Genomic DNA, 27,889 nt, shown 5'->3' on the forward strand with positions numbered 1-27,889 from the left:
ACAATTAATACTGCCAAGAACATCAAAGGTATGACCATTAGAAAATGATGTGATAGATCTACTTTTGTCACACATAAAACTGCAGGTAATGCATCCTAACTTTCTGCATCTATAGTTCCCTTTGTCGGCGGATGGTTATTCAACCAGGTCATCCTGCTTTCTGTTTTCATTTTCAAATTTGTTATAAAATGACTCGGAGCCAAGTGTCTCTGAAGATTCCTAGCCTTTTTAAAAATAACACGAGGCTTAACCCCAATGCATGTGGATAGTATCCCATCTGTTCTCAATATTGGGAAATTTTTGTTAATCACTCTTTTTATCTCACCGGAGAGACTATTAAACTTAGAGATGAACTTAAGATCAGATGTATCGCTCAAATCATTTTCCCTATCTTTTGACACTTTCAATTTAAGAAGTGTGTCTCTATCCTTATCAGAAGCCAATTCAAATGCTTCCTTTAGGATCCCCTTGGGATATCCCTGTTCTATAAAGGAGGTAGTAAGATCTACTGCCTGAGTGTAAAACTGTCCTAACTCCGAACAATTACGCCTCAACCTCAGGTATTGACTTTTGGGAATATTAGCCAACCAAGGACGAAAATTACAACTCTGAAAATTCAAATAGCTTTTACAATCCACCTCCTTTTGGAAAGTGGATGTAGTAATGGTAAAATCCTTAATCTCAAGGGCGATATCCAAGAAAGTAAGTGAAGTTTTATTAATAGATCCAGTGAATTTTAATCCATAATCATTAGTGTTCAGGTGCTCAACAAATGCATGTGCAGAACGTGAATCACCATTAAAAACTAAAAATAGATCGTCTATGTACCGCCCGTAGAGCACCAGGTCTGCACCGAATGGACCATCCCAGATAAGATGTTGTTCCAGGTGTCCCATGTAGAGATTGGCGAAGCTCGGTGCGAACCTGGTGCCCATCGCGTTACCTAGCACCTGTAAATAATATTTACCATCAAATGTGAAATAATTATGTGTTGAAATAAACTTAACTGAATCCAAAATAAATTGACGTCTTACATCACTCAGAGAGTCATCACCCTTCAAATAATATTCCAATACACTAAGACCTTTCTCATGTGGGATATTTGAATATAAAGATTCCACATCACAAGTGATGAAGATGTAGTCATCCTTCCACTCAACAGGCTTTAACATATTCAAAAAATGTGTAGAATCCCTAATGTAAGATTTCAACTTAATCACATGTGCTTGTAAAAAATAATCAACAAAAGCCGATAAATTAGTGGTTAAAGAACCAACACCAGAAATAATAGGGCGCCCAGGGGGTGAATGAAGTGTCTTGTGAATTTTGGGCAAATGATAATAAGTGGGTGTGACGGGGTGTAAATTTAATAAAAAAGTGAATTCAGTCTTAGATATTGCCCCTTGTAGGACCGCTAGATCCAATTCAGATTTCATTTCTCTTAAGAAGCCAGATGTCGGATCATAAGGCAGAGGAACATAAAAATTTGTATTATTGAGTTGACGGAAGGCTTCCATTAGATAATCTTTTTTATCCTGGATAACCATTCCGCCCCCCTTGTCCGCTGCTCTTATGATAATTGATTCATCCTTGGTCAAATCTCTACGGGCCTTCCTCTCATTAAATAATCTTGACCTTTCTTCTCCAAAGGGAATCTGAACAAATTTCTCTAAAGTCATTTAAAGTCAGTGTATAAAAAGTCTCAATTGGCCCACTCTTATGCTGAAAGGGGTAAAACTCTGATTTCTTTTTAAATCTATCTAATCTGGGATCCTGACTGTCAAATAATCTTTCTTCCATATTGGAATCTTTTTCATCTGCTATTTCCATTAGTATTTGTAGCCCCACTTTGTCTGTTTGATCTAAAAATATTGCTAATCCTTCTTTATCTTTAAGACTGCTGATTAACCAATTAACTATATCTCAGCTAGACAAAGATTATTTGAATCAAATTCAGTTTGTTTGGAGATACATATGATATCACCTGTATACATCGGCAATGCCATCATTATTATATATATATATATATATATATATATATATATATGTATGTATGTATTCTTTAATGTTAGGATATATATAATTTATGTTTATTTATATTGATTAATGATTATACAGCTGATTTATATTGAACTATACTGATTATTAAGTGCTATCAAGTGTTTTACTAAATTTCTAACCATTGGCGATTGGCTGGATTAGGGTTTAAATACCCAACCTTGACACAGTGAGATTTACCTTCTGATGAAACCGTTACAATTACAAGAATGGAGAAACGCGTTAAGGACTTGGATATACTAGCTATTATTTCCCCTGTGCATCAGTTGATGAATTTTAAGGCTGACTCCATTTGCATCGACATCAACTATTGAGACCGCGGCACGAGTGGCACTGCATCTCACAGCTGAACCTGGGAGCTTGAGACGGGTGATCCCATACACTAAAACCGGACAGAGACTGTGAGTACGCCGGCAAGTGAGTGCTGATAAGCGGAATCTCCTGCAATACATGCCCTGGAGGCACTGTCATCGTGAGTTGCATTTAGCCTGTTTCTCTGCCTAGTCGGCGAGCGGGCGGCAGTCAGCAGAATTTAATTTTCAGGATTCCTAATTAAATCGCTGGATACCTGGATTTACAAATAAATCATCACTGTGCCATTTAACTGGGAATATAATTGTTCATTGAACTGATTATGGATGATTTTTTTCCTTTTTCTTTTTTTGTGTAGCTGGTATAGATCATATACTCATTTATACAACCATTTCATTGCTGCGGGGAAAATAGAATTTATTTAACAGAATGTGGACGCTACAATGGTCTCAATGTAATGGACTGATAACATAGGTGAAGGGTGAAGATGGAAAATACAGTGCAAAACTGGAGCTATAACTAGGGAGTTATAATATAATTACTTCAATTACCTTTTGTGCACAGGATATACCTGGTGACGTTATAATGACATAATATACCTGGTGTAAGTTAGGGTGACGTTATAAAAAGAGCATATACCTGGTGTAAGTTAGGCTGATGTTATAAAGAGAGCATATACCTGGTGTAAGTTAGGGTGATGTTATAACTTACACCAGGTATATGCTCTCTTTATAATGTCACCCTAACTTACACCAGGTATATTATGTTATTATAACTTACACCAGGTATATACTCTCTTTATAATTACATAATATACCTGGTGTAAGTTGAGGTGATGTTATAAAGAGAGAATATACCTGGTGTAAGTTGGGGTGATGTTATAAAGACAGAATATACCTGGTGTAAGTTGGGGTGATGTTATAAAGAGAGAATATACCTGGTGTAAGTTGGGGTGATGTTATAAAGGCAGAATATACCTGGTGTAAGTTGGGGTGATGTTATAAAGAGAGAATATACCTGGTGTAAGTTAGGGTGATGTTATAAAGACAGAATATACCTGGTGTAAGTTGGGGTGATGTTATAAAGAGAGAATATACCAGGTGTAAGTTAGGGTGATGCTATAAAGACAAAATATACCAGGTGTAAGTTAGGGTGATGATATAAAGAGAGAATATACCTGGTGTAAGTTAGGGTGATGTTATAAAGGGAGAATATACCTGGTGTAAGTTAGGGTGATGCTATAAAGGGAGAATATACCTGGTGTAAGTTAGGGTGACGTTATAAAGAGAGACTATACCAGGTGTAAGTTAGGGTGATGCTATAAAGACAAAATATACCAGGTGTAAGTTAGGGTGATGATATAAAGAGAGAATGTACCTGGTGTAAGTTAGGGTGATGTTATAAAGACAGAATATACCTGGTGTAAGTTAGGGTGATGTTATAAAGGGAGAATATACCTGGTGTAAGTTAGGGTGATGCTATAAAGGGAGAATATACCTGGTGTAAGTTAGGGTGACGTTATAAAGAGAGAATATACCAGGTGTAAGTTAGGGTGATGCTATAAAGACAAAATATACCAGGTGTAAGTTAGGGTGATGATATAAAGACAGAATATACCTGGTGTAAGTTAGGGTGATGTTATAAAGACAGAATATATCTGGTGTAAGTTAGGGTGATGTTATAAAGACAAAATATACCAGGTGTAAGTTAGGGTGATGCTATAAAGACAGAGGGCCTGCTTCAGAGCCGCTCGTAAGCGGCCTCTCGTTCGCTCCGAGCGATGTTTGCCCAACTGCGCATGCGTACGGATCGTTATACGCATGCGTGAACCAGTCAGTGCGGTCGAAATTCATGTGCTTGCAAAATAGCGAATGCCTGATAATTTGAGTGACAAAAAGAGGCGTATGTGGGTGCTAACAGGGGAAGGTGCTTGAAAACGGGGAGTGGAGATCAGAACGCAGGCGTGCTTAAAGGTCAAAACGGGCGTTTTATGGGTGTGCATAATTAAAACAGCAGCGTCATTGACCACGTCACTGGGTTGTTTTATAGCCAGAACTGCTCGCAAGATTGTGGTAGCAAAAACCAACCACAAGAATAGCGAGCAGTTAATACGCTGGTCGATGTACTCGATTAATCTAATAAATAGCGGACATGACGTAGGATGTGAGCGGCCAGGGGGCGTAGTTTCCAAAAAACGACCGCAAGTTTTTTTCGCTCGTTCAGACCTAGAGGTGTGAACAGACCACAAAGAGCGAACGGTTCATTTGAATAGCCACCCCTATTTTCTGGACAAGCGAGCGCTAATTGCGTCCGGCTCTGAATCAGGCCCAGAATATACCAGGTGTAAGTTAGGGTGATGTTATAAAGACAGAATATACCAGGTGTAAGTTACGGTGATGTTATAAAGAGAGAATATACCAGGTGTAAGTTAGGGTGATGTTATAAAGAGAGAATATACCAGGTGTAAGTTAGGGTGATGATATAAAGAGAGAATGTACCTGGTGTAAGTTAGGGTGATGTTATAAAGGGAGAATATACCTGGTGTAAGTTAGGGTGATGCTATAAAGGGAGAATATACCAGGTGTAAGTTAGGGTGATGTTATAAAGGGAGAATATACCTGGTGTAAGTTAGGGTGACGTTATAAAAAGAGAATATACCTGGTGTAAGTTAGGGTGATTGTATAAAGAGAGAATATACCTGGTGTAAGTTAGGGTGACGTTATAAAAAAAAGAGAATACCTAGTAAAAGGCAATGTAATGTTATAAAGAGAGAATACCTGGTAAAAGGCAGGGTAATGTTATAAAGAGGCAGAACAATTATTCTTCTAAAACAGAAGTTGACAGATGAGAAAACGAGCAACTCAGAGATTATTCCTCATATTCCTTATAGAAATGTTTTTCTTATGTTTTACTGGTTTCCAGATTTCATGTGAAATGTTTCTCTATCCGCGGCTGTCACTAGAAGTCACTGGTGATCTGTCGTCATTTATATTTGAAATGTGTCCTCTTTTTTTTTTCTCAGGGAGAATCTTTCCACGCGTGGATTCATCTGGTGGATCCGCTGTCTGATTATCAACGTCATTCTCTTCCTCCTCCTCTTTTTCCTCACCACTCCAGCCATAATCATCACCACTATGGACAAATTTAATGTCACCAAGCCTGTGGAGTACCTGAATGTGAGTGTACCGGTGACTGTAACTAACCCGTATCCTGTCATGTAAACGTAATTAACCTGTATCCTATCATGTGAGCGTAACTAACCCAGATCTGTTATGTAACTGTAACCAACCAGCACCCTGTCATGTGACCACACCAACCAGCACCCTGTCATGTGACCACACCAACCAGCACCCTGTCATGTGACCACACCAACCAGCATCCTGTCATGTGACCATAACCAGCTCTTATCCTGCACTGTGATAATAACTAACATGCATCCTGTCATGTGACCATAACCAGCTCTTATCCTGCAATGTGATCATAACTAACGTGCATCCTGTCATGTGACTAGCTAACCCTCATCATGCCATGTGACCATAACCATCATGTATCCTGTCATGTGATTATAACCAGCATCCTGCCATGAGACCATAACCATCATGTATCCTGTCATGTGATTATAACCAGCATCCTGCCATGTGCCCATAACCATCATGTATCCTGTCATGTGACTATAACCAGCATCCTGCCATGTGACCATAACCATCATGTATCCTGTCATGTGACTATAACCAGCTCTTGTCCTGCAATGTGCCCATAGCTAACCCGCATCATGCCATGTGACCACAGACCCTCTGACCACTCCATATCCTGTTCTGAGGCACACCATCCCTTCTACTGTATGTTGGAGGGGCTGGCCTCATTTCTTACCTGCTCATACATGAATCACAAATATTTAGTATGATACAAACAACTTTTTTTTTTTTGCTTTCAACAGAATCCGATTATCACCCAGTTCTTCCCCACTTTGCTGCTGTGGGCGTTCTCCGCTCTGCTCCCAACCATTGTCTATTACTCTGCTTTCTTTGAGGCGCACTGGACCAGGTACTGACCTCGTCTGCTGTTCTGTGTAACTTAGTGCTGTCAGCCGCTCCCATAAATCTGTGTATATTACGTGACTCTCCTGTACCGTGAGGGCTGTGCTCACTGATCTGGGAGTATACTGGGAATGGCCAGGCTATGCCACCTGTGCAGACCGAGTACAGCAGGAGCACAGGGACTATGATGGGGACTCATACGGGACAAGAATGTAATGGCTTACTCCTCTGGTTTTAGGTCAGGGGAGAACAGGACCACTATGCACAAGTGCTACACCTTCCTCATCTTCATGGTCCTGCTGCTGCCATCCCTGGGACTGAGCAGGTGATTAGTGTGTGATTTACAGGACTGTAATGTAACCCCCCCCCCAGAGGCTCCCCATGGTACTGACCCCTTTCTCTCCGTCTCTCACTCAGTCTCGACCTGTTTTTCCGCTGGCTGTTTGACAAGAAGTTTTTGGCTGAGGCGAAAATCCGGTTTGAGTAAGTAAACGTTTGGTATAGAAGCAAATAGTTTCCTGCCGTATCAGCAACATGTGACCATATAGTGGTACAAGGGGACCGGACAGGTGGAGGGAGACGTGTAAACAATTCCGTAGCATTGAGACTAGTTTAGTGAAAGCATGTTGGCGTTACCATGGTGACTGCATGTCATCCCTTTAGATCTAGCTTAAGACTTATGTATAGAGACGAGATGTGAATGAGAGGCGCTATAGCGCTCTAATAGTCATGGCTGCTGTCAGCAAAGGGATTAGAGCTATAGTCTGGTATGAACACCTCAGATGAGGACATGCGTATTACAAAATAGATTGGTCCAAACACCAACTAAATCTCAACTCTGTGTGTATGTGTTTGGTGTGAGTAGTAATGTAATCGGCAGCAGAGGGGGTCTCCTGGGGAAATGCTGAAATAAACCTGGGCAAAAGGAAATACTACAATTCAGAGCACCCAAATAGAATATATAATAGGAAGGTATAAGGGTTAGGTACAGGATGCCGGCGGTCAGAATACTGACAGTGGCAGTCAGAATCCCGACGCCCCAAAGCCAAGTACCCTACACTAACCCTCCCTGCCCGCAGCCTAACCCTAACCGACCCCTCCCACTGCCTAACTCTAACCCACCCTCCCCACTGCCTAACCCTCCCTCACTGCAGCCTAACCCTAACTGACCCCTCCCACTGCCTAACCCACCCTCCCCACAGGCTAACCCTAACTGATCCCTTCCCCTAGTGCCTAACCCTAACTGACCCCTTCCCCTAGTGCCTAACCCTAACTGACCCCTTCCCCTAGTGCCTAACCCTAACTGACCCCTTCCCCTAGTGCCTAACCCTAACTGACCCTTCCCCTAGTGCCTAACCCTAACTGACCCCTTCCCCTAGTGCCTAACCCTAACTGACCCCTTCCCCTAGTGCCTAACCCTAACCTACCTCTCCCCCTAGTGCCTAACCCTAACTGATCCCTTCCCCTAGTGCCTAACCCTGATACATACCCGCCGGGATGCCGGTGCCGGCATTAACATCCCATGTTATTCATCAGACACAAACAATATAAAAATCTGTCTATTAAACTGGATGCACTGGAAATACTACAAAACCATCAGTGTGGAATGAACTCTTGCAGAAGACGTGATTAGCTGACAAAGAGACAAAGAATCTGTGATAAACCTCAGAACGTCGCCCGTTCCCTCCATACACTGACGTGCCCTGCACTTATACCCCCAGTCACTCCTCTATCCGGCTTCCTCCGCTTGCTTCCATTCCCTCGTCTTACTGGCGATTCCTTTACTCATCGGCCTTCGCTCCACTTAGCATAAGTATTTCTTCTATGGGGTCCACAGCCATTACGTTGGGTATGAATCCCGGTCACCAAACAGTTAATACAAACGAGCTCTCTGCTCCCAGGATGCACTGGGTTTCCTCCTCATATACCCCACCTCCTGCCTCAGGTAGCCAGTTCTTCCTTTTTGGTGTGTTCACCACGTAGACAGTGGGACTGCTGGAGCAGTCCTGCAGACGAGTACAAAAAAAAAAAAAAAAGAGAGAGTTTCACTCTCTATCTCAGTGGGTGGTCTGAGCTGTCCTGGAAGCAGCCTCGCGCCTGATTGGAGGCGCACCGGCCACGCGCTGCAACTACCTCCTCCGGTGCCGCACCGCTAGCCTTGGCAGGGGATTCGGCAGGGGCTTTCTGGCCCTGGACCGCAACCGGATCAAGGGGATGGCAGGTAAGCAGGTGGTCGCGGCGGCCGCTGACGCCGGGACCACGTGGCGGTCCGGCCTCCGGCGGTGAGACTGGCCGGAGACGCGCTGCAGTCAGGAGGCTTACGGCTTGTTCTCCTAGCCTATACCGCCGGGATTTGATGTTCCTGACCAGCCGGGGCTTGTGGCGGCGGCCAGGTCAGTTTACCGGGCAGGTGCAGCATAGGGGAGGTACGCTTCCCCGGCTGCCCCTCCCCCAATCCACACGCTAGTTCAGTCCTCTGGCACAGTTGATTGTGGATTGTTCCTCCCAGCCTCCATATAGGGCAGCCAGAGTGTATGTCAGTTGCTCTCTGAACGCTGCTCCTACAAGAGGGACGCTGGGCAGTCTCCCTGTATACCTTGCCTACTGCTGGTCTAGGTTTTTACAGGGCTCTATCCTACCTAAGCTGAGGCTGATTATGGTAGTGAGAGCTTATATGCATATGGCTCGCAGAGTATTTATGCATGACATGTGATTGTTGTTTATGGATACTGTTTCTTCTGTAAAAGAACTGTAATTCCTGTATACTGTCACTGTCTCTCCCCTTCCCTTGCTACGGGTGTGTGGGTTGAGAGTAGAAAGCACCACATATACACTCAGAACCAGTGGCATAGTGTTATGTCTAAGGAGTCTGAGGGTCAGGTAGCGGGAGCCCAGTTGCTGATATCCTGTGTAGCCTGAAAGGCAGGATTGTCCCCACAGGACTTTCTACAAAATGGGCTTTGTGGGAACTGTTTCAGACAGCCACCACACCAATTAAGCTTGCCTGTTTCAGGCCCTGAGCCTCCTTGGGCATCATTTTCTTAGGTTATGGCTCAGGTGGCGGAATGGCTGGCTGCCCCGGTACCACCGGTTTGGGGTTTGCCTCAGCAGATGCATCCTATGCCCATGATGTGGCTGCTTTGGATGGACCCTGGTGCTGGTAAGGTTATGGCATCATCCTCGGGGGTTTTTCAGCCTCAGGCTGTCAAGCCAAAGCAGCCTAAATCTAGGCGCCATGTACCGCCTTACATGGGTGAGTACTCGAGTGCCTCCTCCGAGGAGGAACAGGCACAGGACTTTTCACAGGAGTCTAGCTCCGAGGAGGGTGATGATCATTTCCCAGTAGCCGATGTCCCTTTTCTGATAAGGGCTGTAAAATCGGTGTTAAATATCGAGGAAGGGGATCTTCCGCTTAGGAAAAGCCCCCTGTTCAAGCGCCAAAAAGTGGTTAAGGCAGAATTCCCAAAGTCTGAACATTTATCAGAACTTATGGAGGAAGCCTGGGTCCGTCCGGATAAGATAAGCCATTCTTCTAAAAGAATGGTGCTTCTATATCCTTTTCCAGCAGAGGACTGTGCCAGGTGGGAGAATCCACCATCAGTTGATGCGCATGTGGCACAGCTGGTTAAACGTACCACTTTGCTAATCCCAGCAGTTTCGCTGAAGGAAACCACGGATAGGAGACTGGAGTCTTGTCTCAAATCAATTTTTTCGCTGGCAGGAACGGCCACCCGCCCAGCTATGGCCACTGCCTGGGTAGCAAGAGCTATTGAGGAGTGGGACAAAACTCTAACGGAGTCTTTACCAGATGCCTCTAAGGAGCAACTGGATATGATCTCCTTTATTAGAGAAGGGGCCTCTTATTTGGGTGATGCCGTCTTGGATGCAGGGATCCTTTCCTCTAAAGTTTCAGCTGAGTCCGTGGTGGCAAGTAGGATCCTCTGGTTGAAGGATTGGAGGGCAGATGTCGGATCCAAAAAGGCCCTAGAATTCCTTCCATTCACAGGAGGTGTGCTCTTTGGTCCAGAACTGGACAAAATTGTATCCTCCATGGCAGCCTCAAAGACGGCAGGTTTACCATCAGCAACCTCGTCTAAATTGAGGAGGGCGTCCTTTTCAGGGGTTTTGGCCGCAGGGCAAGGCCAAAAGTCAGCCCTCAGCGAGATTTCCACCAAGAAAGGCAGGACCCAGGAAGCCCTGGCAGAACAAACGTCCAGGATCTAGGGTCCAGGATAAACCAGTGGCCTGATGGGACGGGCGTCCCCCTGGGGGATCCCAGGGTGGGGGGCCGACTGCTTCGGTTCTCAGAGCCCTGGCACCTCACAACGGAGGATGCCTGGGTTCGGGGAGTTGTTTCCCGAGGGTACGCCCTGATGTTTTGGAGGACTCCTCCTCAAAGGTTCTTTTGTGTAAACCCGCAGGTGGGTTCAGAAAGAGCTTTGGCCCTTCAGAAGGCTATTCTTGCCTTACTAGCATCAGAAGTAGTGATTCCGGTGCCAGAGAACCAGTTCCGAGAGGCTTTTTACTCCAATCTGTTCTTGGTTCTGAAACCGAATGGGTCATACCGGCCTATTCTAAATCTGAGAGAGCTCAACAAATTTGTTCGAGCCCCCGGGTTCAGGATGGAAACATTGCGATCGATTGTGTTGGCAATGGAACAGGGGGACTATATGGTGTCCCTAGACATACAAGATGCCTACCTTCACATCCCAATCACACAGGCTCATCAAAAATTTCTTCGTTTTGCGGTAGGGGAGAAACATTTTCAGTTCCAGGCTCTGCCGTTTGGCCTGTCCACATCCCCTCAGGTATTCACCAAGGTGATGGCAGTGATGATGGCATGCCTCAGGCGCCAAGGCGTCAGGATTTTGCCTTACTTGGACGACCTCCTGTTGCTGGGGCAGTCCCCACAGCAGTTACAGGATCATTTGAGGCTGACCGTATCATGTCTGTACAGTCACGGCTGGATCATAAACTGGCAAAAGTAGTCACCCTGTCCGGTACAACAGATGTGTCATTTGGGAGTGAGATTGGACTCCGTGGTGCAGAGAATATATCTGCCGGAGGAGAAGATCCTTGCTCTACAATCACGAATACGCAGGTTGCTTCGCAACAGGCAAATATCCGTTCTAGTAGCCATGCAGGTCCTGGGGTCGATGGTCGATGGTGGCCACCTTCAGAATAGTGGAATACGCTCAATTCCACTCCAGACCACTGCAGCAATTCATTCTGTCTCACTGGAACAAGGATCATCGCACGATCAGGTCCCAGCTGCTGCATCTCTCTCCAGAGGTATGGTTGTCCCTGACCTGGTGGTTGCAGACAAAGCATCTCAGGCAGGGTCGCCCCTTTTGGGTGTCGGATTGGACATTAGTCAAAACCGACGCCAGTCTTCAAGGTTGGGGGGCGATGACGGGGTCACACACTTTCCAAGGAAAGTGGTCAGTGACGGAAAGCCGGCTACCGATAAATATCCTGGAACTAAGAGCTATATTCAAAGCTTTAGTGCAGGCTCAGGAAATCTTAAAGGGCAGGTCGGGCCGCCTTGGCAGAGGTATCAAGAATCCTGGTATGGGCAGAGACTCCTCTGCCCACGATATCTGCCGTGTTCATTACAGGAATCCTGAATTGGGAGGCCGATTTTCTCAGTCGGCAAGAGATAAATGCAGGGGAATGGGCCCTACATCCACAGGTTTTTCGGAACCTTGTGGATAGGTGGGGTCTACCAGAAATAGATCTGATGGCATCAAGAAGGAACAACAAGGTTCCCAGGTACGGATCCTGGACAAGAGATCCGAGAGCCGAGTTTGTAGACGCACTGACAGTAAAGTGGCGTTACAAGCTGGTATATCTGTTTCCCCCGTTTGCTCTTCTGCCCAGAGTGGTCAGAAAGATCAAACTAGAGGGCAGCACCGTCATATTAATAGCTTTGGCGTGGCCGAGACGGCACTGGTTCACAGATCTACGGTCTCTCTCCATAGACACTCCATGGCCTCTGCCATTGAGACCGGATCTGTTGCTACAGGGTCCCTGCTGGTATCCGGATTTTCATCGGCTATTTTTGACGGCATGGCTCTTGAGGCCTCCGTCTTGAGGGAAAAGGGGTTTTCCGAGTCTGTTATACGGACGATGCTGAAGGCACGGAAACCATCCTCAGCCCGTATATATTATAGGGTTTGGCATACTTTCTTTCAGTGGTGTGAACTGAAAGGGTATGATCCACATAAATTCCTGATATCCAGAGTGCTGGATTTTCTTCAAAGCGGTCTGGAAAAAGGGCTACGCCTGGCCTCTTTAAGGGTACAGGTGTCAGCTTTTTCAGTCTGGTTCCAACATAAAATTGCTCTGACCGGATATAAAGACCTTTTTTTTCAGGGGGTGTTGAGGATTCAGCCTCCCTTCGTTTCCCCAGTTGTTCTGTGGGACTTGACTCTAGTTCTGAAGGTTTTACAGGCTCCTCCGTTTGAGCCTTTAAATTCAATAGACATCAAGTGGCTAACAGCAAAGACGGTATTCCTCCTTGCTATGGCATCTGCACGTAGAGTGTCGGATTTAGCTGCGCTTACCTTCCGGGAGCCGTTCTTGATATTTCATCAAGATAGAGCAGTACTACGTACTAGGGAGGGTTACCTTCCGAAAGTGGTGTCTAAATTTCTTCAAATTAATGAAGAAATAGTAGTTCCAGCATTTCAGGGCACAAGTCTCTCCCAAGGTTAGGCTTCCCTGGATGTGGTCCGTGCGTTGAGAATTTATGTTAAACGCACGAGCAAATGGAGGAAGTCCGATTCACTTTTTGTGCTTTATGGTTGTCATAAGCGTGGCTGGCCAGCCAATAAACAGACACTGGCCAGGTGGATTCACATGGCAATTTCATTGGCTTCTACACAGGCTGGTAAGCGTGTGCCGGATTCAGTGACTGCACATTCTACTAGGGCGGTAGGTCCATCATGGGCGGCCCGCCGGGGTGCTTCTGCTGAGCAATTATGTAAAGCAGCCACATGGTCTTCCATCCATACCTTTGTCAAATTGTATGCCTTTGACACTTTTGCCTCTCAGGATGCCTCCTTCGGGCGTAGGATTCTCCTCTCTTCCGAGAGTCAGGAGCATCCCCGCCCGTAGGTTTAGTGCTTTGGGATATCCCCAACGTAATGGCTGTGGACCCCATGGACCCCGAAGAAGAAAATAAGAGTTATGGTATAACATACCTTTGTTAACTCTCTTTCTTCGAGGTCCATGGGGTCCACAGGACACCCACCCAGACGCACCTGTAGTTCTGGGGGAGATTTTCCGTAGTTTCTTCTCTTGAGAGTCTGGACTCGTAAGTATGGGTCTTTTCTTTCTTACCCTTTGTTTATCTCTGCCTGCTTGAGCTTGGTAACGAACTGGCTACCTGAGGCAGGGGGTGGGGTATATGAGGAGATATATATATGTGTGTGTGTGTGTGTGTGTGTGTGTGTGTATATGTATATGTGTGTGTGTGTGTGTGTGTATGTGTGTGTGTATATATACATACATACATACATACTGATATCCACAAGACTGGTTCCCTGCCGCTAGAATACCCAGGCACATTTTATATAAAAAGTGATTCCCTCGCCCCATTTTCCTTCCCTGGAAAACTCTGTGACATCAACATTGGAGTTTTCATAGAGGAGGGAGGGTTTTGGAGTTAAGTAATAGCCGGTATTCACATTCTGTAATATGATGGACATCTTAAGTTATTATAAGCGAGAAAGTCTTTCTGTCTGTTTGTCCTGTTATGCACGGCCAGAGTTTTGGACCTAGCTTCACCAAATTTGGCAGGGTGGTGTCGTTTGACCAGGATTAGGTTTTTGCCTAGGTGTGAACTTCGTCAGGGCCACACACTGTCAAGCAATCCCTTAAAATGGGGACACACTTAAATTACACAAGTTCCAGGGCTGGCTGTAGTGGAAATTGGCAGTCTGCCAAAAACCTGTGAGAAAGCTACAAAAGTCTCCTGCCACAGAGGCAGCTCGGGCACCATAGCAGCCGCACCCCTCGCACCCATGGTAGTAACACCATTGTTGCATGCATGTTAGCAAACAGGATCATGGAATGGGGTTATAGGCGAGGACAATGTAAAGAAATAATGGCTGCAGGTGTACTTCAGGGTCCAGTCTTCAACCCGGGCAACACCGGGTATCCCAGCTAGTATAATGATTAAACTTATTAGAGTTGTAGTTGTTACAGATTCGGGGGCTTTGCATAGAAACGTCGTCCAAAAATTTTAGCTTGTGTCCTCTCTGCCATTGAGCATGTTTTACTGTTTAATAATCTGTGCAATGTGTAATAAATGTGCGTTGATCATGAATAAATACACAGACATGTCCATTTATTATCAGCATTGTCCAGACTGAGATTGTTCCTTGTCTCGTTCAGGTGCGTATTCCTCCCAGATAACGGCGCTTTCTTTGTGAATTACGTCATCGCCTCCGCCTTTATCGGTAACGCCATGGACTTGCTCCGAATCCCGGGTCTATTGATGTACATGATCCGGCTGTGTCTGGCACGTTCAGCCGCAGAGCGCAAAAATGTCAAACGGGTACGAAGACAGGGGAAGAGGTTAAAGTGTGTATTGGTCATAAAGAACGGCCCCGGCGCACGCCTAGGCCAGCGTGGTTATTAGATTTGCTAAATATTGTATATAATAGTATATATATATCTTGTAATGCAGAATATCAATGTACTGAATACACAGTATAATTATACACAGAGATGCATTTGTGTATTGTATAGTGGATATATACCTTTTGGGTACTTGTTTTTGGGGTACTTGTGTACTTTACGGACTCATTGCAGAGATAACCCAAGTGTCCTACACTCATTATTATTATTATCCATCATGGTAATGTCTAAATCCCCTTCACGGAGGACCCTGACGTCATCAGCCAGTGTCCAGCATCATTCCCAGTGTCCAGCATCATTCCCTACCATCCAAGTAGGCATAGAGGGGGAATATAACCTTGTGGCGAGCGGACAACTTTCGGTACTGTGCACGTAAAGTACACAAGTATCGTTTAAAACATTCATTGGGTTCTCTCTGCAATGAGTCCGTAAAGTACACAAGTACCGTTTTTGGTTTATGCTGTGTACAATTGGACCGTCACTCTCCATATTCAGCTCCTGATGTAACCTGCTGGGGAGTGTTTCTTGTGAATGGTGACACTAAGTAACGCGGACGCAGTGATATCATACAGTGTAATCTAAGTTGTGTCTGTCTCCTCTCTCCCCCCCAGCACCAGGCTTATGAGTTCCAGTTTGGTGCAGCCTATGCCTGGATGATGTGTATCTTCACAGTGGTGATGACGTACAGTATTACATGTCCCATTATTGTTCCGTTCGGTAAGTGAACTCAGGTCTCATCTTCACTGTAAAATAAACTTTTACAGACCTGTTTCATTTAGAGATGAGTTTTACACCATATTCTCCCTGCATTATTGTGACAGGAGCCTCACATCCCATACCTCCTGTTACACTCTGTGCTGCTGGAGACCTTGCTCTTACACTTTCATGGGTATGTTTACTAAAGTGAGAGTTTTTAGAAATGGAGATGTTGCCCAGAGCAACCAATCAGATTCTACTAAACCTTTATCTAGCACCTTTTAGAAGATAATAGCTAGAATCTGATTGGTTGCTATGGGCAATATCTCCACTTCTAAAAACTCTCACTTTAGTAAATATACCCCTCAGTCTGTAGCTTCAACTGCCTCTATTCCTCTCCTCAAATCATGACACTGGCCCTGTCACATGGATCCCTGTCCTCACTAACACATCACTCATCTCCTGATATACTCTGTGCTGCTGGGGCCTTGCTCCTTCTGCCATATAACTCTCAGTCTGTGGCTTCCTGCTGCCTCTATTCCTCTCCTCACATCATGACACTACCCTTGTCGTCTGATGCCCCGTCCTCACTAATACATTACTCATCTCCTGATATACTCTGTGCTCCTGGGACCCTGCTCCTTACATTGTATAACCCTGTCTGTGGTCTCAGTATCAGTGTGACAGGAGCCTCACAACATGACTTTGAATGAAGATAAAACACATTAAAGGGGTCAGGCCCTTTGCAAGTACAATCATACTTAAGCACGTGAGCTGGTGTTGGACTCAAGTCACTGTTTCTCTGGTCTCTTGTCCAATTCTAGTCCCAAATTTTCCCCGGTCTCAGACTGGACAATCCCTGTCTAATCCCAAAGACTTCCGTGGTCACTATCTAATGAGCAGTTTAATCACAAACTCTCTGTGGTCCCTGTCTAATGTGCAGCCAAATCCCAAACCCTTATTTGTCTCTTACTATTGTAGCCCAATACAGGATCTTGTCCATGGCCTGGCTTACTGAGCAGTCCATTCCCCAACATTCCTCAGTCCCTGTGTGCAGTCTAATCTACGTAATTTCTCAGTCCCTGTGTGCAGTCTAATCGACGTAATTTCTCAGTCCCTGTGTGCAGTCTAATCGACGTAATTTCTCAATCCCTGCATACTGAGTAATCTAATCTGCATTATTCATTAATCCCTATTTTATGAGCAGTCTAATCTACGTCCTTCCTCAGTCCCTGTCTAATGAGCAGTCTAATCAAAATCATTCTTCAATCCCTGTCTAATCTGCCTCATTCCTCAGTCCCTGCCAAACGGGCAGTGTAATTTAAATTATTCCTTACTCCGTCTAATGTGCAGTCTAATCTACATAATTCCGCAGTCCCTGTCTAATGAGCAATCTAATCTATGTGGTTCCTCAGTCCCTGCCGAATGAGCAGTCTAATATTCTAATCTAATTTATTCCTCTCAGTCCCTGTCTAATGAGCAGTCTAATCTACTGTACAACATTTCTCAGTGGTCCCTGTCTGTTGAGAAGTCCAATTCCAAAGTTTCCACTTTTCATGTGTAATGAGCAGTCCAATCCTGTAGTACCCATTTAGTGAGCTGCCCAATCCAGAATCCTCTATTCTCCCTGTCAAAAGAGCAGTCCAAACACAAGCCTTCCCTGGTCCTGTCTGATAAAGAGCCTATCTGGTCCTTGTCTAATAAACATCCATTCCCAAACATTTTCTGGTCCGTGCCTAATCAGGTGTCAGTCCTGAACCTTTCCCTGGTCCCTGCCTAATCAGGTGTCAGTCCTGAACCTTTCCCTGGTCCCTGCCTAATCAGGAGCCAGTCCTGAACCTTTCCCTGGTCCCTGCCTAATCTGGTGTCAGTCCTGAACCTTTCCCTGGCTCCTGTCTAATTAAGAAGCAGTACCAAACGTGTCCTTTGCCTCTAATGAATTTTGCAGTATACTCTATAATAGTGATGGCCATAAAAAGATGTACCGTTGATGGTATTAATCCATCAATGAAAAACAATAGTTTGTTTAGCCAGTGGTGACTGAGTGCGGCATATGTGCAGAACTCAGCCTTCGGACCGATGGCACCGATAATTTTTCCACATCAGGTGCCACCCTCGATTGTGCAACATTTGATACTGCAGCATTGATGGCAAAAAACAAAAATTCCAATTGCCATCGGCCAATGGTTGTAAACCGTCAATGGCCATCCCTAGTTTATAACCTTCCTGTTTACGATCTAACTCTAGTGTTAAACTTGATCAGAGCCGTAACTAGACTTTTTGGTGCCCTGTGCCAGAGAGAACATTGGCGCCCACCATGCCTCCCCCCACACCCCCCTGACATGCACCTTGAAAAGGCCTCATGGGGAAGGGCCAGGGAAGAGATAGGGGAGGCCAGGAGATGCTGGGGATAAAAGAAGAGGAAGCTACAAGTGAGATTGATAATAAACAGGAAATTGACAGGTCCAAACAGCGCCCCCTGCCCTGCAGTGCCCTGTGCCATGGCACTAGTCGCAGTACCCTAGTTACGGCCCTGAACTTGATAACGTATTAATCGTAACTTATTTACAGTGGACATTGTTGTGTTTATTGCAGGTTGACAGGGCACCTATATTACAGGTTCTCTGTTTAGACAGCAAGACAGGGCTTCAGTAAAAGACAGATCACACGTAATACAGGACCAGGCAGATTACAGTGGTGGTGAGTGAGAGACAGCAGAGCTAGAGGAGATTAGTGTTCTCATCTGCAACCTGTTACCTGTTCTATGATTACCAGTTAGTAATTCACTGATCCATGAAATATGCCACGGTTCCTAGTACTCTATGGGCCTGATTCAGAGCCGAACGCTCTGACCAGAGCGCTCGCTCTGAATCAGGGCCCTCCTCCATGAAAATGGAGCGGCCTCCTGGCCGCTCGCATAGCTGTGGGTGACCACCCACAGCATATGCGAGCGTCCATGATGATGGTCTTGACCATCGCGACCATCGGGCTTGCGACGGAGACCCTGTGGTAGGGTCTCCCTGCCGCAAGCCCTGGAGTGATTTTGGCTCTATCAGAGCCAAAATCACTCCCACTGACATCACTAGTGATGTCAGTGGGGCCGGCTTCAGACGGTAGGCGTTCCCAGGGGAACGCCTCCGTCTGGCAGGCACGCCCACCAAAGGGGGCATGCTGTCAATCAACATCGACAGCACGCCCCCTTTGGTGCGAGACCCGGAGCGATGGAGAGCCCGTCACTCGCCGTGTCTCGCGCATGCGCACGACAGAGCTCCCTCCGTCGTGCGCATGCGCAGTGGGGGAACATCGACCCGCTTGCGAGCATCCTGCGATCGCGAGCGGGTCTGAATGACCCCCTATGGTCCTAAGAGGATTTCCCCTTCCAGCAGGTCACTGTTTCTCATTCTCTATGGTTCTGGACAGGACTTATCCTTAAATATGTCACTATTAGTTGTACTTCATGGTCCTAGGAGGACTCCTCTATGAAACGGGCCACCTTTACTAATACTATATGGTCTAGAGAGGTCTTATCCAGACACTTACTAGTATTCCATTGTCCTAAGGAGGATTTACCCATAAACATGTCAGTGTTCCTACTACTCAATGGTCCTAAGAGATCAATATTACTGTATGGTTACTCTAGGGAAGAATTAGTAATAAACATGTCACAGATACTAGTAGTCTATATACTGTAGTTCTAGGAGGGCTACCCTTATACCTGTCACTATTACTAATACTCTATGGTCATAATAGGATGTATCCACTAAACATGTCCCTATTAGTAGCACTCTATGGTTGTAGAGACAAATTACGCATAATCTTTTCACTGTAACTATTACTCTATGGTCCTAGGGAGGACTTACTCATGTCCCTGTTGTAGTAGTCTATGGACCTAAGGAATGCTTATCCTTAAACATATCAGTGTTCCTAGTACTCTCTGGTCCTACAAGGTCTTTCCTATCAAACAGATCACTTACACATTAAGCATGTCACTTTGAGCAGCACTCTGTGACCCAATGTCGCTGTCATTGCTCCTCTGTTGTCATAGCAGGACTTCGCCATAAACCTGTCATTGTTAGTAGTACACTTTGGTCCTAGGATGACTCATCCATCAAACATCCCACTGTTGCTAGTCCTCGATCGTTCTAGGGAGGACTTAACTATAAAAATGTTGCAGTTAATCTATAGTCCTAGGGAGGGGATCGACGGTCAAAATCCCGACAGTCGGGATGCCGGCACTTTATTATGCCGGCGCAGGAATCCCACACCTGTCAGACTCCCGGCACAGGTATCCTGATGGTAAGTACTGGGGTTAGGGTTAGGCACTAAGGGTGCAGGGAGGTTAGGTGTAGGCACCGGGTAGGGAGAGGGGGAGGGTTAGGATACTGACCGACAAGTATCAGTATCCTAACCCTGTCGGGATTCTGACCACTGGGTTCCGGGCGCCGGCATACCATATCCAACCCCTAGGGAGGACTTGTCCATAAACACATAACTAATACTCTATGGTCATAGGTGGACATTGCCACAGACATGTTACTGATATTAGTACTCCATGGTCCTAGGAGGACTTGCATGTAAATTTGTGACTGCTACTAGTAATATATGGTCTTTACTCAGAAATATCTCTCCATAACTAGTAATCTATGATTTCATGAGGACTTACCCATAAAATTTCACTGTTACTAGCGTGTGTGTTAGTATATATACTTATGTGTGTATATGTGTGTGTGCTTCTTATAATATATATATATATATATATATATATATATATATATATACACTGTTGTCTTGGAGGATATTTTATGTGGTTTATGTGTCCAACAACACAGGTCTCATGTACATGTTACTCAAGCACCTGGTGGATAGGTACAACCTGTACTACGCCTACCTACCGGCCAAGTTGGACAAGAAGATCCACTCCGCCGCTGTGAGTCAGGTGGTGGCCGCCCCTATTCTTTGCCTGTTCTGGCTGCTCTTCTTCTCCACCGTGAGGATAGGTGAGTGGAGAAAGGTTTCCAGTCCTTCAGTACTAGAGGGTGGAAGACGATAAATATTGGCGTTGGATTGTTACATTTATAACCTAATACAAGTGATCGGCCTCCCAACCAGCAGTCAGTTGACAGTTGTCTATTGTGTTTTTCTTGTTTCTCGTCCATGTATCTGAAAAATTGGAGTCAATCAAGCAAAATCGATGTCCTATTCTGAATCAGCACCACAAAGTTACCCCAAATTCGCTGTAATATGATTGGCAGTAAAATGAGTGTTGATCATTGTAAGCCATGCAGAAGAATGCTTCCGGTGACATCACTGCCATCACCTGGTTACTCAGGTGACATCCCAAATATCATAGTACACCGTCTGTGGGAGATGTAAGCCGCCATTAGAATCTGGTTTCCCCATTCTATAGATCTAGCAGTGGCCCCTGCAGAATGACTGGATCGGGCTACAACAATTCTGCCACACAGTAGGTTAGGGTTTTATTAGGTTCTGTCTGTTTCAGCTGTGTCTCTCCTCATAGGATTCCTGGCACCCACCTCCATGTTCACCTTTGTGGTTCTGGTTATCACTATCGTTATCTGCTTGTCTCATGTCTGCTTTGGACACTTCAAATATCTTAGTGCTCACAACTACAGGGTAAGTTCTTTGTTGGACTTGTATTGCTTAGTCTTTGTATTTTCTATGATGTGCTCTCTATGTACAAACTATGGTCATCCTTATGCTTTTCCTCAAAATACTATTCCTCATTACTCCTCCTTCCCATAATAGCATCCATTATATTCTCCTTCCGCTGTCCTGTACACTTCAACTCTCCACATTATCCTTGTATTACTGTCCATCACAATCTTATTCCCCTCATATTACTGTCCCAAGCAGTCCAATTCTCCTCATTCCCCTCATATTACTGTCCCCAGCACTCCAATTCTCATCATTCCCCTCATATTACTGTCCCCAGCACTCCAATTCTTCTCATTCCCCTCATATTACTGTCCCAAACAGTCCAATTCTTCTCATTCCCCTCATATTACTGTCCCAAGCAGTCCAATTCTCATAATTCCCCTCAAATTACTGTCCTGCACAGTTCTACTCTCTGCATTCTTCTTGTATTACTGTGCCTCACAGTCCTATTCTCCTCATTCCCCTCATATTACTGTCCATCACCGTATTATTCCCCTCATATTACTGTCAATCACAGTTCTATTCTCATCATCCCCCCTCATATATTACTGGCCTATTCGCCTCAGTCACCCTCATATTATGGTCCATCACAGTATTATTCCCCTCATATTACTGTCCATCACAGTCCTATTCTCATCATTCCCCCTCATATATTACTGGCCTATTCTCCTCACATTACTTTCCCACACAGTCCTATTCTTCTCATTCCCCTTCATATTACTGTCTCTTACAGTCCTATTCTCCTCATTGCATCACATTACTGTCCATCACAGTCCTAATCCCATCATTCCATTACTGTCCCTTACAGTCCTATTCTCCCAATTCTTCTCACATTAGTGTCCCTTACAGTCCTAATATCCTCATTCCCCCTCATATTACTGTCCCATGCGGTCCTATTCTCTTCATATTACTGTCCCTTACAGTCATATCTCCTCATTCTTCTCATATTAATGGCCTATTCTCCTCATTCCCCCTCATATTACTGTCCTACGCAGTCCTATTCTCATATTACTGTCCCTTACAGTCATATCTCCTCATTCTTCTCATATTAATGGCCTATTCTCCTCATTCCCCCTCATATTACTGTCCTACGCAGTCCTATTCTCATCATATAACTGTCCCTTACAGTCCTAATATCATATTTGTGGTCACAGCTCTAATCTCATTGCTTCTCACACTCCTGAGACTCCCAGCAATCCCATTTCTCTTCTTGTTTGAAGAATGAGGCATTTTTGAAGTTAGATTTTCTCTTTTTTTGTTATCAGATTGATCACACAGAGGTCATTGTGAATGCTGTAGATGGGACGCAAAATGGCCGCCCATTGTCCAACACACCATCTCAGAAGTCAGCGGTGAGTCCAACGTCCTTCTCTCTCCTCCCCTTATGTGACTGCTCATCTCTGAGAAGTAAAGAACCAGGAACAAGTGTAGGGCTGTCATATCTCTCGGTAATAACTAGCAAACTAGATCGTGCAGAGTCAGCCAGATAAAGTAGATGATGATATGGAAGAGACATTGCCCAAGTTGTAGGTGCCAGCAGCATGTTCTCTGCCGCATTCAGTCTCCCTGATTGTGTAAGAATAGATTATAGTGCATTTATCTATGTACTTATAAACTAGATTCATAACCATTCTCTGTTGTTATGTTCATAGACTCCAGGTGCTTTGCTCCTCACTTTGTCATTATCTGCCCCTAGAAATATATTGCTCTGGTTCTCCAAGACTCAGCGGCAGACAGTGAGCCGGCGGGAGACAGTGAGGACACGGAGGAGCCGGGATCCCAGGATGAGGAGATGATAAATGCTGACAATACGCAGGACGCAGAGTTCCAGTCATGTGAGGACAGCCTCATTGAGAATGAGATCCACCAGTGACGAGGGGATATGTGGCTTTGAGAGGGAAGGGGAGACCAAACTGATTCTGCACATACAACACTTGATCTTCTCTGACCTGCACCGGGGGTCCTGCCCTCTGGATTATGAGGCAATAAGGCACCTGTCCCCCTGTATTGTAGAAAGGGGACGGTGAGAGCTGGTCCCGGTGTGTGCAGATAGACTGCCCGTCTGCTGCTCTCTGTACAGTATACAGACATTGAATTTATGTTTGCACAGAAACTGCCTGCTGTCTATATGTTCCCTGTTAGGTGGCCCCATGCACTCCTGCTGTCCGCTCTGTTTTTTTGTTTTGTGATATAGCTGATGTGGAAAACTACTGCTGCTCTGGGAGGCTGGCATTGCAAATGTGTGCAAGAGAGGCTGGCATTGCACACGTCTACGAGGAAGGCTGGCATTGCACATATTTGTGGGTGTGGCTGACGCTGCACATGTGTGTAAGGGAGGCTGGCATCGCACACGCGTGTTAGTGCAGCTGTGTATGTATGTGGAAGGCTGGAACTTCACATTCACAGATATAAGAAGCTTAGCACTGTAATGTCAGTGTTTAAGTGTGGAATGCAATAATGCAGTTTTTACTGGTGCAGTGTCATGGTATAGCAAGGGCCTGTGGGGGGAGGCTGGTGCAGTGTGTACATGTCATGGTATAGCAAGGGCCTGTGGGGGGAGGCTGGTGCAGTGTGTACATGTCATGGTATAGCAAGGGCCTGTGGGGGGAGGCTGGTGCAGTGTGTACATGTCATGGTATAGCAAGGGCCTGTGGGGGGAGGCTGGTGCAGTGTGTACATGTCATGGTATAGCAAGGGCCTGTGGGGGGAGGCTGGTGCAGTGTGTACATGTCATGGTATAGCAAGGGCCTGTGGGGGGAGGCTGGTGCAGTGTGTACATGTCATGGTATAGCAAGGGCCTGTGGGGGGAGGCTGGTGCAGTGTGTACATGTCATGGTATAGTAAGGGCCTGTGGGGGGAGGCTGGTGCAGTGTGTACATGTCATGGTATAGCAAGGGCCTGTGGGGGGAGGCTGGTGCAGTGTGTACATGTCATGGTATAGCAAGGGCCTGTGGGGGGAGGCTGGTGCAGTGTGTACATGTCATGGTATAGCAAGGGCCTGTGGGGGGAGGCTGGTGCAGTGTGTACATGTCATGGTATAGCAAGGGCCTGTGGGGGGAGGCTGGTGCAGTGTGTACATGTCATGGTATAGCAAGGGCCTGTGGGGGGAGGCTGGTGCAGTGTGTACATGTCATGGTATAGCAAGGGCCTGTGGGGGGAGGCTGGTGCAGTGTGTACATGTCATGGTATAGCAAGGGCCTGTGGGGGGAGGCTGGTGCAGTGTGTACATGTCATGGTATAGCAAGGGCCTGTGGGGGGAGGCTGGTGCAGTGTGTACATGTCATGGTATAGCAAGGGCCTGTGGGGGGAGGCTGGTGCAGTGTGTACATGTCATGGTATAGCAAGGGCCTGTGGGGGGAGGCTGGTGCAGTGTGTACATGTCATGGTATAGCAAGGGCCTGTGGGGGGAGGCTGGTGCAGTGTGTACATGTCATGTTATAGCAAGGGCCTGTGGGAGGAGGCTGGTGCAGTGTGTACATGTCATGGTATAGCAAGGGCCTGGGGGGGAGGCTGGTGCAGTGTGTACATGTCATGGTATAGCAAGGGCCTGTGGGGGGAGGCTGGTGCAGTGTGTACATGTCATGGTATAGCAAGGGCCTGTGGGGGGAGGCTGGTGCAGTGTGTACATGTCATGGTATAGCAAGGGCCTGTGGGGGGAGGCTGGTGCAGTGTGTACATGTCACAGTGTAGTAGATAGCTGCTCGGTGAATGGTGCAGGTGTGTACATGTCAGTGTAGTAGTTCTCTGTAGGAGGATGGTATAGTGTGTACATGTCAGTGTAGTAGTTCTCTGTAGGAGGATGGTATAGTGTGTACATGTCAGTGTAGTAGTTCTCTGTAGGAGGATGGTATAGTGTGTACATGTCAGTGTAGTAGTTCTCTGGAGGAGGATGGTATAGTGTGTACATGTCACAGTGTAGTAGTTCTCTGTAGGAGGATGGTATAGTGTGTACATGTCACAGTGTAGTAGTTCTCTGTAGGAGGATGGCATAGTGTGTACATGTCACAGTGTAGTAGTTCTCTGGAGGAGGATGGCATAGTGTGTACATGTCACAGTGTAGTAGTTCTCTGGAGGAGGATGGCATAGTGTGTACATGTCACAGTGTAGTAGTTCTCTGTAGGAGGTTGGTATAGTGTGTACATGTCCACAGTGTAGTAGGTCTCTGTAGGAGGATGGTACAGTGTGTACATGTCACAGTGCACCGAGTGTGTGGGGTAAGAGTGTGCGTACATGTCACAGTGTATTAGATATCTGCTCGGTGAATGGTGCAGGTGTGTACATGTCAGTGTAGTAAGTCTCTGAAAGTGAATGGTAAAGTGTGTACATGTCACAGTGTAGTAGTTCTCTATAAGAGGATGGCATAGTGTGTACATGTCACAGTGTAGTAGTTCTCTGTAGGAGGATGGCATAGTGTGTACATGTCACAGTGTAGTAGTTCTCTGTAGGAGGATGGTATAGTGTGTACATGTCACAGTGTAGTAGTTCTCTGTAGGAGGATGGTATAGTGTGTACATGTCACAGTGTAGTAGTTCTCTGTAGGAGGATGGTATAGTGTGTACATGTCACAGTGTAGTAGTTCTCTGTAGGAGGATGGTATAGTGTGTACATGTCACAGTGTAGTAGTTCTCTGTAGGAGGATGGTATAGTGTGTACATGTCACAGTGTAGTAGTTCTCTGTAGGAGGATGGTATAGTGTGTACATGTCACAGTGTAGTAGTTCTCTGTAGGAGGATGGTATAGTGTGTACATGTCACAGTGTAGTAGTTCTCTGTAGGAGGATGGTATAGTGTGTACATGTCACAGTGTAGTAGTTCTCTGTAGGAGGATGGTATAGTGTGTACATGTCACAGTGTAGTAGTTCTCTGTAGGAGGATGGTATAGTGTGTACATGTCACAGTGTAGTAGTTCTCTGTAGGAGGATGGTATAGTGTGTACATGTCACAGTGTAGTAGTTCTCTGTAGGAGGATGGTATAGTGTGTACATGTCACAGTGTAGTAGTTCTCTGTAGGAGGATGGTATAGTGTGTACATGTCACAGTGTAGTAGTTCTCTGTAGGAGGATGGTATAGTGTGTACATGTCACAGTGTAGTAGTTCTCTGTAGGAGGATGGTATAGTGTGTACATGTCACAGTGTAGTAGTTCTCTGTAGGAGGATGGTATAGTGTGTACATGTCACAGTGTAGTAGTTCTCTGTAGGAGGATGGTATAGTGTGTACATGTCACAGTGTAGTAGTTCTCTGTAGGAGGATGGTATAGTGTGTACATGTCACAGTGTAGTAGTTCTCTGTAGGAGGATGGTATAGTGTGTACATGTCACAGTGTAGTAGTTCTCTGTAGGAGGATGGTACAGTGTGTACATGTCACAGTGTAGTAGATATCTGCTGTGTGAATGGTAAAGTGTGTACATGTCACAGTGTAGTAGATATCTGCTGTGTGAATGGTACAGTGTGTACATGTCACAGTGTAGTAGGTGTCTGTAGGAGGATGGTACAGTGTGTACATGTCACAGTGCACTGAGTGTGTGGGGTAAGAGTGTGTTTGTCACAGTGTAGTAGATGTCTGGGGGAGGTTAGCACAGGTGTGTACATGTCACAGTGTATTATGGGTCTGTAGGCTAGGATGGTTCAGTGTGTACATGTCACAGTGTATTATGGGTCTGTAGGCTAGGATGAGACAGTGGGGTACATGTCACAGTGTATTATGGGTCTGTAGGCTAGGATGGTGCAGTGGGTACATGTCAGTCTAGTAAGGGGTGTGAGGGGAGGATAGTGCATTGTGTACATGTCACAGAATATTATGGGTCTGTAGGCTAGGATGGTGCAGTAGGTACATGAGACAGTCTAGTAGGGGTCTGTAGGCTAGGATGGTGCAGTGGGTACATGTCACAGTCTAGTAGGGGTCTGAGGGGAGGATAGTGCATTGTGCACATGTCACAGTGTATTATGGGTCTGTAGGGTAGGATGGTTCAGTGGGTACATGTCACACTGTACAGTAGTAGAGGTTTAAGGGGAGGATGATGAAGTAGTGTATACACACCACGATGCAATTGGGATCTGTGTGGTAGGATGATGTAGTATGTACTTATCACAGTACAGTAACTGTCTGTTTGGGCTTCATGTGGAGCGAGGATGTTGCAGTGTTTCCCATGTCACAGTGCAGTCAGGGTCTGTGGGGGAGGATGATGCAGTGTTTCCATGTCACAGTGCAGTCAGGGTCTGTGGGGGAGGATGATGCAGTGTTTCCGTGTCACAGTGCAGTCAGGGTCTGTGGGGGAGGATGATGCAGTGTTTCCGTGACACAGTGCAGTCAGGGTCTGTGGGGGAGGATGATGCAGTGTTTCCGTGACACAGTGCAGTCAGGGTCTGTGGGGGAAGATGTTGCAGTGTTCCCATGTCACAGTACAGTCAGGGTCTGTGGGGGAGGATGATGCAGTGTTCCCATGTCACAGTGCAGTCAGGGTCTG

The 27,889-nt window shown here is 45.9% G+C and overlaps 1 protein-coding gene across 2 annotated transcripts in view; it reads left to right on the forward strand.

Moving 5' to 3' along the window:
• TMEM63B (transmembrane protein 63B) overlaps nt 1-24,274 on the forward strand; it is a 79,947-nt gene extending 55,673 nt beyond the window's left edge. For both annotated transcript variants that reach the window (XM_088445374.1, XM_088445375.1), the window contains 10 exons: nt 5,393-5,546; nt 6,308-6,414; nt 6,646-6,732; nt 6,825-6,890; nt 14,808-14,970; nt 15,665-15,770; nt 20,579-20,746; nt 21,268-21,383; nt 22,691-22,777; nt 23,122-24,274. In XM_088445374.1, coding sequence (XP_088301500.1) covers nt 5,393-5,546; nt 6,308-6,414; nt 6,646-6,732; nt 6,825-6,890; nt 14,808-14,970; nt 15,665-15,770; nt 20,579-20,746; nt 21,268-21,383; nt 22,691-22,777; nt 23,122-23,298 — 1,231 coding nt within the window. In that variant the 3' untranslated portion in view covers nt 23,299-24,274. The remainder of the gene's footprint in view (nt 1-5,392; nt 5,547-6,307; nt 6,415-6,645; nt 6,733-6,824; nt 6,891-14,807; nt 14,971-15,664; nt 15,771-20,578; nt 20,747-21,267; nt 21,384-22,690; nt 22,778-23,121) is intronic.
• The last annotated feature ends 3,615 nt before the right edge of the window (nt 24,275-27,889 follow it).

The sequence above is a fragment of the Taudactylus pleione genome, unplaced genomic scaffold (assembly GCF_031769625.1).
Source record: "Taudactylus pleione unplaced genomic scaffold, aTauple2 ptg000378l, whole genome shotgun sequence".
Classification (NCBI taxonomy): Eukaryota; Metazoa; Chordata; class Amphibia; order Anura; family Myobatrachidae; genus Taudactylus; species Taudactylus pleione.